Genomic DNA, 11,809 nt, shown 5'->3' with positions numbered 1-11,809 from the left:
GGCGGGGGCTCGTCCTCGCCGGCGGGATCCGGCAGTGGACTTGGCGGAGGTATCGGAGGTGGCATGGGCAGCTATGCTAGCCGGGATCCCGGGAGGGGTGGCGGAGATGAAGGAGGCAGCACGGGCAACCTGGAGTCTCTGATGGTCAACATGCTGACGGAGAGGGAGAGGCTGCTGGACAACCTGAGGGAGACGCAGGAGAGTCTGGCCACGGCGCAGCTGCGCCTGCGAGAGCTCAGCCATGAGAAGGAGTCTCTTCAGAGGCAACTCTCCATCGCCCTGCCGCAGGTGCGGCGCCACGCCAGCCACACTTTACAAAACGGCCGGGCGCCGGCCATCCAAATCCACGTCGCACTGTAGTAGAAGGCCATTTGCAAACATTTAGTAACACTGACAAACAAGACGTGGGGAAGGTGAAGAGACGGGTGGGCCGTGGGCTTTTCTTTTATTTTTATACACATTTACAGTACCTGTAAATCTACAGTTGATTCATTTATACAGTAACAAGATAAGCTGAGCGCTTATTATGTTGGCATTGACCTGATGACCGGCCTTGTGTCAATGGCACACTCGAATTTTGTCAAGTCAAATCCATTCGTCACTTCACAACTCGATTTTTAGTAGTTGGGGACACATATCGTTTTTTCTAATTAATTCATGGTTCATTGGCCTTTACTTTCGCCAAACAGTTCGGTAAATGAGAGTGAGTGAGAAGTCAAATCCCCCTTGCTCATTTTTGCGATTTACACAAACGGAGTAGCGGATTGATTGTTTGAATTTGCATTTGGAAAAAGAAAAAAAAAGGGGTGAAATAGAAAAAGACAAAAAAGAACCAGGAACGCCATCTGAGAATCTCAGCGTGATCCAATCCAGAAACAATCCGATCGGTCCCGGAGACCCACTGTGTCGCCATCTGCAGCCACCTCTCTTTGGCTCCTTTCTCTTCTCTCATTGAGCCATCGCGTCTGTCCATCTTTGCAAGCACAAAAACATCAGATGTCACACGTAATGCATTGCTTTTTGGTTTGGGCCTCACCGTGCAGCGAGACTCGTGAATCAACTCGTGAATAAACTCCATTGCTGACGCACACGTGCGCTACGGGCTTGTTGTGGGAGATCAGACGCGGCGTCCTGCAAATGCATCCTCGGTGGCGTTGTCAAGTGACACGTCGACACGGCGTTGGTCGGGTTTGTATGGGTGTTGGGCCGTTGTGTAACTGTGTGATGTAATGCTCTCCCATGTGTTCACAAGGCCAGTGGCAAAAGTGTGTCAGCGATTTACATGACTATGAGGATGTCGTCGTACATCCCGGACTCCCTTGTGGTCGCAGCTGGCCTTTGTTCCTATTGTGCAGCCCATGTCGCTGCGTATGTCGTACACTGTATGGGATTTCTCTTTCTATCTTTGGCCTGCGTTGTTTTCACCCCACCCAAAACACACAAGCAAGCTCCAAAAGGACGCACCGTTGAGATGGTTTGTTTGTTCTTGTGATCTGCAGGAGTTTGCCGTGTTGACGAAAGAGCTCAACGTTTGCCGGGAGCAGCTTCTGGAGAGGGAGGAGGAGATTGCTGAGCTCAAGGCGGAGAGAAACAACACGCGTGTAAGATGTCAAGGAGCCCTTCGGCCTTCACTCTCAAAACGGTTGGGTCAAAAATAACCCCGTCTGCCTTCATTTGAACACCAATGACTGGGTCACCGATGCACACTCGGGTCAATTGGAAGCACCCGTTGGGTTATTCCTTTGAGCCGACCGCACAATGTACGCTTGAAGTTTTTTAGATGCGCGCATGAACTCAACAAGGGGACTCAAGACAAATCCAAGAACCGGGTTGATAAATAACCCGGCTGTTTTTTTGGCAGCGTTTTAGCACAGTGTCATCTTTCTCACCTGTTGTGGTCGGGACACCGATGGACTTGGTTGCTCCATGTCCTTTTTCTGCTGCGTCCTTCGTCCGTTTGGCTTTTTCCCCTCATCTTCTCCTCACTCCGACAGTTGCTGCTGGAGCACCTGGAATGCTTAGTGTCACGTCACGAGCGCAGTTTGAGGATGACTGTGGTCAAGAGGCAAGCCCAGTCGCCGGCGGGGGTCTCCAGTGAGGTGGAAGTCCTCAAGGCCCTCAAGTCTCTCTTTGAGCACCACAAGGCTTTGGATGAGAAGGTACCTCAAATCAGCAAAGCTCTGACATTGAGACTTACAGCACTTTGACTGAAAAAGAAAGCAGAAGCAAAATTTGGAAAAACACAAAACGTGGAAGAGACGCTCGCGGTCGGTCACACATGCAAGGATTTGTCGGTCACCTCGGTATTTGGATGGGGTCCAGAAAGAGCTCAACGTTTGCCGGGAGCAGCTTCTGGAGAGGGAGGAGGAGATTGCTGAGCTCAAGGCGGAGAGAAACAACACGCGTGTAAGATGTCAAGGAGCCCTTCGGCCTTCACTCTCAAAACGGTTGGGTCAAAAATAACCCCGTCTGCCTTCATTTGAACACCAATGACTGGGTCACCGATGCACACTCGGGTCAATTGGAAGCACCCGTTGGGTTATTCCTTTGAGCCGACCGCACAATGTACGCTTGAAGTTTTTTAGATGCGCGCATGAACTCAACAAGGGGACTCAAGACAAATCCAAGAACCGGGTTGATAAATAACCCGGCTGTTTTTTTGGCAGCGTTTTAGCACAGTGTCATCTTTCTCACCTGTTGTGGTCGGGACACCGATGGACTTGGTTGCTCCATGTCCTTTTTCTGCTGCGTCCTTCGTCCGTTTGGCTTTTTCCCCTCATCTTCTCCTCACTCCGACAGTTGCTGCTGGAGCACCTGGAATGCTTAGTGTCACGTCACGAGCGCAGTTTGAGGATGACTGTGGTCAAGAGGCAAGCCCAGTCGCCGGCGGGGGTCTCCAGTGAGGTGGAAGTCCTCAAGGCCCTCAAGTCTCTCTTTGAGCACCACAAGGCTTTGGATGAGAAGGTACCTCAAATCAGCAAAGCTCTGACATTGAGACTTACAGCACTTTGACTGAAAAAGAAAGCAGAAGCAAAATTTGGAAAAACACAAAACGTGGAAGAGACGCTCGCGGTCGGTCACACATGCAAGGATTTGTCGGTCACCTCGGTATTTGGATGGGGTCCAAAGTTTGGGCGTCCGCCGTCCCACAATTCCTTTTTTGCCCGCCTGTCTTCTCATCCATGACAAAAGCAAACGAATGAGCCCAAATGAAGACCGAAGCCGACACCACCACTGTCCTCTCCTGCAGGTTAGAGAGCGTCTCCGAGTGGCCCTCGAGAGGGTGTCCATGTTGGAGGATCAACTAGCAGCGTCTTCTCAAGAGGTAAAGTCACATCAATTTGCCTCCCTCCGTGATATGTTCACTCCTTGTGACAATATAACGTTGACAGTTGTCCGCTGGCCTGCTTTGTGTCCTCCTTTCTAGGTAATCTCTTTAAGAGACCAAATTAAAAGGCGTCAACAAGGGGTGGACGGCGGGAAAGATGTAAGGGAGGGTTTTATGGATGTTGGTTCCAGTTTTTCTGTTTTGTCTCTGTACACGTGTTACCCGTGACCCAAAGTCAAGTAGAAAAGTCGTTGCACAGTCTGGGTACCATGAGTGCGACTTCTACTTCTCAGCAAATATTGCATTCCCAGCACCGTCCTCACTCTTGTTTTTGGCCACCTCAGCGACTGCCCAACGGACCCGCGTCGGGCCTAGAGGACGGCGAGCTGGAGAGGCAGCGGGAGGTCGAAATAGAGCGTCAGAGAGCCGAACTGTCCCAGCTAAGAGAGAGGCTGGCCCTCATGTGCCGGCAGGTGAGCAGATGCAGATGGCTATAATTCCGATCTTCATCTCCTTTTAAGCTTCGAGGCCACTTCTCTTGCTTGCCATAGCGGAATTTCAAGTTGGATGCGCTCCACTTTGACTTCCGTGACAAGTGTAGTCCATCACCCAAGCACTCGATCGCGGTCAAACAATTTACGTCCCGGTCGCATGTTCGCGTCGCTGTTCGCTCCGTCTTCCCATACAGTCTCTTACCGTGCCGACTTGGCAGCGACTCCGCAACATGCTTAGCCGTGCTAGCGAGCCAGCCGAAGCTCGCTGCGAGCCAGCCGGTGTGGCGTAAATAGCACCGAGCTGGCCTCGACCTCCTACTACATGCATCGAGGCGACGGAAGCGCGTTGCACTACATTAGCGCGCGTGCGTCAAAAGCAGCCAGCTTTTTGGGACCGCCGTACCGTTATTGGAAAAAAAAATGTACAAATCGGCGAGTCTCAATTTTGCGATTCAGTGTGTTTTGATGAGGCGCAAAAAGCCAGTTTTGACTTGCAAAACCACTTAGTTGGAGCCTTTCGGTCACACCGAGGAATGGTGTCTTGGTCGGGGGCTTGAATTTGCACGTGGTGGATGTGAAAGGTCTCGCCAAAGCTATCAAGTGACGCGCTCTCGGAATGAGCGTCTTGGTGGTGCGACCCGCTCAAGTCGGCGTGTTAAGCCTGCGTCGCCGGTTATTTGGAACGAATCGCAGACTCACCTCGGTTATCGCCCCGTGGCCATTTGTGGCGTCTCGCCAGGTTGGGGAAATAGAGGAGCAGCTTGCGGGCGCCAGGAGGGAGGTGACCAAGTCGGAGGAGGCCAATCAGAAGCTCCAACGGGAAGTCAAAGAGGTGTGTTGAGCTCCTTTCACTGCAGGGGCTCCCAGCGTATAGCCTAACAGGATGGGCAGACGGTAGGCCATTGAGAAGCTCATGTTTGAGGTTACATCACTCTTTGCAAGGAGACATACTGTGCATTTTACTCACAGCTACAAATATTTGCCTTAAGAGCTAACGCATCTGCGACATGCTTCGATCAGAATACCCCCAGGATCACGAGTGACAGCATGCCAACACCCTCTCATTGTGTGTCAAATTTTAGGTTTAATGGCTTGACCTGAAAGCACCGGGGGGGGGGGGGGAATTCTGTGACGCGAGACAAACTTGGAAAACAGTCCACTGCCACCAGAACCCGACATACCAGCATGTGTGCCGTACATCTCTTCCTCTTTCAGGCCCTTTGCCAAAGGGAGGACATGGAGGAAAGGATTACCACACTGGAACGCAGGTAACCGGTATTGACATTCGCTTTCACGGGCAGCCCCACAAAATTGGAAGCACAGAATTGTCCAAAGTGTTTTGCTAAGATCCAGATAGAGCCTCTCCACACGATGCGGTTACATTCGTGTCTGTCGCGGTGGTGCGCAGGTACCTGAGTGCCCAAAGGGAGGCCACTTCCCTCCACGACATCAAGGACAAGCTGGAAAACGAGCTGGCCAGCAAGGAGTCCCTCCATAGGCAAAGTGAAGAGAAGAACCGACAACTGCAGGAGCGTCTGGATGAAGCCAAGCAGAAGCTCCAGCAAACCCTGCAAAGAGCCGAGACGCTGCCCGAGATCGAAGCGCAGCTCGCGCAGAGGGTCGCTGCGCTCAACAAGGTACAGAGGAGCCATCTTGACGCTGGAACCGCTCTTAGACTTTACTCATAGCTTTTGTCGGGTGATCAAACTCTGGCAGTGGGGAGAAAAAAAAAATCTAGTCACTGGGGTTATCGCCTCAATGCGGACAATTTAGTCCCTTTGAGAGCAGATCAAACGCACAAGCGATTTTCTGACTGAAGCCTTCTTTTAAGGCGGAGGAGCGCCACGGTAACTTTGAGGAGCGACTACGGCAAATGGAAGCTCACCTCGAAGAGAAGAACCAAGAGCTACAAAGAGTATATATCGTGTTGCCGCATCGATACTGTCAGACGATCAAAACGGGTTTGCTGTCCAGTCACACGCAGCTTCTGCTTGGTCCAATCAGGCGAGGCAGAGGGAAAAAATGAATGACGAACACAACAAACGGCTCTCAGATACCGTCGACAAACTTCTGTCCGAGTCCAACGAGAGACTGCAGCTGCATCTGAAAGAGAGGATGGCAGCGCTGGAAGAAAAGGTAATCCAACAAACGCTTTGGCGGCACGAACAAGTATGTACCGAGGACGTATTTCCTTCGCTTACCTTCTAGAATGCTCTCTCAGAAGAACTGGCCAATATGAAGAAAATCCAGGATGACCTTCTGGCGAATAAGGTACTCAGCTGTCATGTTTCAGGTGTTTTGCAAATCTGAACTGGACGCTCAACGTTCTTGCTGAGAAAAGCGGGAATCTCCAAGACGATGTCTCCAACTTTCTCCTCTGTGTTCCAGGAGCAGCTCCTTGCTGAGCTGGAGCGGATCCAACTGGAACTGGACCAGCTGAGGGGCCGGCCTGGCTCATCTTATTCCAGGTTCGTCGTCACGATCCCCGGAGAGAAAAAGAAAAAGGGCGTGGCGGCGTTGATTTCGACCACAATCGGCCGCTAGCGGCTAACGTATTGGCTGGACGCATTCGAAGCGAGGAGTACGATGAAATGACAGGAGAATTCCGGGTCTCACTGTAGGGCGGGCAGCGTGAGCTCCCTTCCATCCACCTTGTTTCGAAGATCTCTTCCGGGGAGCGCCTCGGAGCTGCGCTACCCCCAGGGCGGGGGCTCCCTGCCGGCCGGCTACAGCAGCTCCTCCGGCGGGGCGGTGGTCAGGCGCACTCACTGCGGCCGCTGGGGGCAAGCTAGGGACGACTGTAACAAGGTGGTCGCCTCACGTTGAGATGACGACATCTTGACACATGGGTTCTTTGCGCTCCTCACTTCGCCGCTTCTCTCCTTGCAGTACGGCGAATGGGACGCCGGCACCGCGATGGGTCCAGGCTTTGAGGGCGTGGAGGGCGTGGGCTCTGATGACGAAGATGACAGGGAGACTCTCTTTGGCTCGGAGCTGCTATCTCCGAGCGGCGGGCAGACAGATGTCCAGACTTTGGCCATTATGCTCCAGGAGCAACTGGAGGCCATCAACAAGGAGATCAAGTACGCGGCTTCGAACAGCCCCGATCGGGGACCGATGTGACATGCCGGCGGCATCCCGGAGACGCCGTCTCATTGCTCTTTGCGATGGTCCTCTCAGGCTCATCCAGGAGGAGAAGGAGAGCACCGAGTTGAGGGCGGAGGAGATCGAGAGTCGGGTGAGCAGCGTGGCCCTAGACGCGCCCTCTTCACTCGGAGGACGGGACAGTGTCGGTCGGGGATACATGACGCCCTCCATCACATCCTCCACGCTGGCGTCTCCCTCACCGCCGAGCTCTGGCCGCTCCACCCCCTGCCTGCCGCATTCTCCCGCCAGGGAGAACGAGCGACAGGTACAAAGAAAAAACTGGCTCTGTCGTCGCGAGGACCGACGTTCCCAATGCAACGAACTCTTCCCCCGTGCAGAACAGCAAAGAGGGCGAAGAATGCCGAGCGCTAGCCGTGATCGATTCCCACCCTCCCGCTGTCCCTCGAGCGCTGCGACTGGAGCGAATGACGCACACTCACCCGGGAGCGGGCCTCGACGATCACCGGGAATTTCGCAGGTAAGAAATGCGGACTCCTTGACACGCTTGCCTTGCGTACAGAAGGCCTTGCGCTGACTTCACCGCTGTCTTTCTTCGATACTTGAAGTCTATCGGCCGACGGGGCCATCACCGCCAGCCAGGATTCCCTCCACAAAGCCAGCAAAAAGAAAAGCATCAAGTCCTCCATCGGCCGTCTCTTTGGGAAAAAGGAAAAGGGGAGGATGGGTGCGCCTGGACGCGAGTCCCCCTCTTTGGGTGGGTGTCTTCGCGGACAACGTTGCGCCCGTTTGTTTCTTTTGCTTTGGTCTTGGCAATTGAACATTCTATCTGCAAACAATCCAGCCTCAACACCGTCAGACGACTTGGGCCCAGCAGACCCGTTGGCACTGGCTAAACTCGGTACTGGGACAGTAGAAAAAGACCGTCGAAGCAAAAAGAAGTGAGATGTTTTTTTTTCCTCCCTTCCCACCACCAAATCACGTTCTCTTCTAAAATCGGCAGAGGACTTTTCGATGTTCCACTTTTAACGTTGCATTCCCTTGCCAGGCATGACCTGCTTGAGGAGGCTTGTCGTCAGGGTTTGCCTTTTGCCTCATGGGATGGTCCAACGGTTGTCACGTGGCTTGAGGTATGCTTCTTGTCACCCGATAGTTTGTATGGCCGAGCCAACGTTTGTGTCGTTTACGCAGTTGTGGGTAGGAATGCCGGCATGGTACGTTGCAGCGTGCCGCGCCAACGTGAAGAGCGGCGCCATCATGGCCAACCTATCGGACACGGAGATCCAGCGGGAGATTGGCATCAGCAACCCGCTGCACAGGCTCAAACTCCGCCTGGCCATCCAGGAAATGGTTTCCCTCACCAGCCCGTCTGCGCCGGCGAGCACGCGCTCCGTAAGACTTCCGCACACTACCTCAAACGCGAAGTCGCTGTCAAGAGAGCGAGGGCTCATTTGGACTTCATTGCAGTCGACCAGCAATATCTGGATGACACATGCAGAAATGGAGTCACTCGCTGCTGCCACGAAACCAGTAAGACTGATTTTACGTTGATGTCAAGTTCCGAGCAAACGCTTGTGATTGAACAAATTAGGTTGCTCCAGTCTGGGGGTGTTCAAAACCAGTGCCCGAGGGCCCCCCTCCTCCAACGGGCCTGATTCAAATGATCGGCAAGTTCTGATTCGATGAATCGGGTCTGTTAGAGGAGGAAAACATGCAGCCCGCGGGACCAGAGTTGGACACCATTCTGCCAGAATATCGTTGGAGTGTCATCAAGTTGACTTTTTTTTTTTTTTTGGTTTTGTTTTGTCCCCCCTCACCCCCCACCTTCTTCTTTTTCTTTTATTAGGCCTGTTTGGCTCCACCTTCCCTTCCCTGGTCCCTTCAAATCTGTGCTGATGTCGTGTTTTGTTCCAACTAATTCTCACTAACAAAAACGTTTCCTTCTTCTGCCTTCCCTCTCCTCAAATGGTTTTCACCCTAACGCGCACACCAACGCACACATTTCCTCCGTGCACCTTTCCATCTCGCTTCTCTTTTCCGACTTCCCCGTCTCAAACCGCCAAGGAGCAGAAAGAGTTCAGCTGGGATCAGGTGAGTTCAAGAGCTCAACGTCGAGAAGGTGCCATTCTTTCAGTTGTGTCCCGACGCCACGAAAACATGTCGGGATAGGAGTCTTGTAGGTGTGGTTATTGCCGTTTGCCATCTCCAGATCCTGGCTTACGGTGATATGAACCACGAATGGGTAGGAAATGAGTGGCTGCCCAGTTTAGGTTTGCCCCAGTATCGCTCCTACTTCATGGAGTCACTGGTGGACGCCCGGATGCTCGATCACCTCACCAAGAAGGAGTTGAGGGGCCAGCTTAAGATGGTGGACAGTTTCCACAGGTGAATTCTTGTCGGGTCTCCGGAGGCTTCTCGGCCCGTTTGTTCTTCACCCGCGCACTCTGAATTTGCCTAGGGTGAGCCTTCACTATGGCATCATGTGCCTGAAGCGCTTGAACTACGACCGCAAGGAGCTGGAGAGGCGGAGGGAGGAGAGTCAGCATCGGCACCAAGGTGACGAGGGCGCGCTTCTCTGGCCGCAATCCGCCTTGGTCCGCCACGTGCGTCCATCTGAACCTGTGCCCCTCCTCAGACGTGATGGTGTGGTCCAACGAGCGCGTGATGTGCTGGGTGCAGTCCGTCGGCCTCAAAGAGTTTGCAGACAATCTGTTAGAAAGCGGAGTTCACGGGGCCCTGCTGGCTCTCGACGACACCTTTGACTACACCGACTTGGCCCTTCTCCTCCAGATACCCAATCAGAACACGCAGGTATGCTCTTCTCTGTCTCAGAGCGCATCCATTTTAGACCGTGAGAAACGGTCTCTCCTTCAAGGGCCACGTCATCTCATGGCCTCGGTTTGCAGGCAAGGCAGCTCTTGGAAAAGGAGTACAATGCTCTCATCTCCATGGGAACGGAGAGGAGGCCAGAGGAGGTACTGCCCGTAGCAGACTCACGTGAGATGACGTGTTGATTTTCACTCCCTCCGTTCCGCTTGCGGCGTGTGCGCATTGACGCAACAGACGGCACCCGATCCACCCTCCCCATGCGACGGGGGAGGCCGCGACAGTTCATGACTGCAGTTACCACAGCGTGTCTTCGTAGGACGGCACCAAACCTTTCACGCGCTCACCCTCGTGGAGAAAGATGTTCCGGGAGAAAGACCTCCGAGGCGTGACCTCCGACTCTTCGGAAACGCTCCCGGCCAACTTCCGCGCCTCCGCGATCTCCACCCCTTCGGTCACCCTGAGGAAAGTCCAGAGTGAAGGTGAGGAAAGGGGCTGAAAACGTCACCATCTCAAATGATTTGGTCAATGAACCGACGGAGCCACGCCAGTGTTTCAAGCTTTCGGCTTAAATCACAGCAAAGCGAGAAGTGCCGGATAGTTGAGAATTAACGTCACTACCTTCTCGCCGACAGTGAACTCGGGTCAAAGAGGGGAGTCGGCCTCGGTGAGGACATATTCCTGCTGAGGACAAAAGCACATGAGGTGAGAGCACTTTTCCCGTCGTCATCCCCGACGGAGGCCAAGCTTACACTGCGGCGCGTCCCCAGCCCATCACTTTGCAGACCTCCACCACCATCCCGACCTGAGGAAAGAGACAGAAAGCGGTGGTGGACGACATCAGAGTCGTCGGACATCTCCAAGACGCTTGAGCGAGCGGGCTCAAGATCATTCTCGTGAACGGATGGACGCCTTTGCAGTCATCGCCGTCTTTTTCTCTCAATCCATTGTTGTGGCATGATGCTGATGTTTGATTCTGTCGAAAGCGACCAACGCCTGTTGTGACTTCCACTTCTGTTTTTTTGGAGTGTGCAATGGCAACACTGACACACTGAACTCATCGTTTTGTGCGGGAAAATCCACTCACATTCTTTGGGGCGAATTGCAGAACAAGTTGATCAACAAGAAGCAACTGTTAGGAAGTTGACAGTGTAGTGCGTTTTTTTTTAATTTTTTGGGTGGTAAAACGTATGTTCCGAAGCCATAAATTATCGGTGAGAGGCACAAATGTGAGCGGGACAGACAACGAAATCATGAGCAAAGTGCGGAAAATAAGAGGTGACGCATTTGTGTTCGTATGCATGCCAAAATCAACCATTTTAGAGTTTGTCATCTAATGATGTGGAAGCTTGGATGTAAGAACTTTGTAAAACGTGTGCATTTTTTTTTTAATGACAATTGTTATTGTATGTATGTACAGTATGTGTGCGTATAAACCGATATGTTCATTTCATACTTTTCAGATGGATGGTAACTTCATTTGAGTTTCAAAACATAGCGTTTTAAAATGATGGACAGTCAAGATATGCTACTTGTATGTGTACATTTTGGAAAAACAAATTGTCTTATGGGTTTTACTGGAGAATAGTGATGGTAATTGAATATTACATGAAACAAATCATGAAAATGATTGTAAAAGCTGTAATTAAAACAAACAAACAAACAAAAATGTACGAGGCTTCTGAAAGTGATTTGACTGCCTCTTAATTTCCGGCTGGAGTTAGCTACCAGGAGGAGTCCGTTTTAGAGCCACTTTCAGGTTAATTCACCATCGCGTTAAGAAATCCACTTCTGGCAATGGGTAGACGTTTAATGTCTGTTTTGTTTTTTAAAGTCAAGCTTATGAGAGAAACAGCGTCAGCGCAGACAAAACACTGAGGACAACGTTGCCACTCATAGGCAAGAAGGGGCCATTGCGTGGAACGCGGAACCGAGTGAACAAACGCAAGCGAACACGGAGCCAGCCGGAGACGATATTCAGTTATCAAAGGGATGTAAACGGACATCAATATTTTGGACACTTTTATTGGGTGCGACCTGAATATATAGCCCTGGG

At 52.3% G+C, this 11,809-nt stretch overlaps 1 protein-coding gene across 7 annotated transcripts; it reads left to right on the top strand.

Moving 5' to 3' along the window:
• Positions 1–35: 35 nt before the first annotated feature.
• LOC109523945 (liprin-alpha-3-like) lies at positions 36–11,440 on the top strand. 7 transcript variants are annotated; one of them, XM_019883449.1, is made up of 29 exons: positions 36–288; positions 1,500–1,601; positions 1,995–2,159; positions 3,251–3,325; positions 3,428–3,487; positions 3,673–3,801; positions 4,562–4,654; positions 5,038–5,090; positions 5,231–5,459; positions 5,654–5,737; positions 5,827–5,958; positions 6,031–6,093; positions 6,211–6,290; positions 6,444–6,630; positions 6,712–6,905; positions 7,003–7,234; positions 7,308–7,447; positions 7,536–7,684; positions 7,772–7,868; positions 7,976–8,057; positions 8,119–8,319; positions 8,395–8,457; positions 8,992–9,018; positions 9,137–9,312; positions 9,386–9,483; positions 9,563–9,738; positions 9,834–9,924; positions 10,073–10,235; positions 10,389–11,440. In XM_019883449.1, the coding sequence occupies exons 1-28, from the start codon at positions 64–66 to the stop codon at positions 10,231–10,233; spliced, it is 3,564 nt and encodes a 1,187-aa protein (XP_019739008.1). In that variant the 5' UTR covers positions 36–63; the 3' UTR covers positions 10,234–10,235; positions 10,389–11,440. The 7 variants fall into 7 exon arrangements, with proteins under 7 accessions (XP_019739008.1, XP_019739009.1, XP_019739013.1 ...); XM_019883450.1 differs by lacking the exon at positions 3,428–3,487 and having other exon boundaries at positions 9,834–9,902; XM_019883452.1 differs by lacking the exons at positions 36–288; positions 1,500–1,601 and having other exon boundaries at positions 1,608–2,159; positions 9,834–9,902; positions 10,389–11,412.
• The last annotated feature ends 369 nt before the right edge of the window (positions 11,441–11,809 follow it).

Source organism: Hippocampus comes, unplaced genomic scaffold (genome assembly GCF_001891065.2).
Source record: "Hippocampus comes isolate QL1 unplaced genomic scaffold, H_comes_QL1_v1.1 scaffold367, whole genome shotgun sequence".
Classification (NCBI taxonomy): Eukaryota; Metazoa; Chordata; class Actinopteri; order Syngnathiformes; family Syngnathidae; genus Hippocampus; species Hippocampus comes.
The sequence above is the reverse complement of the archived record's forward strand: the minus strand, read 5'-3'. Positions and strand labels throughout refer to the sequence as shown.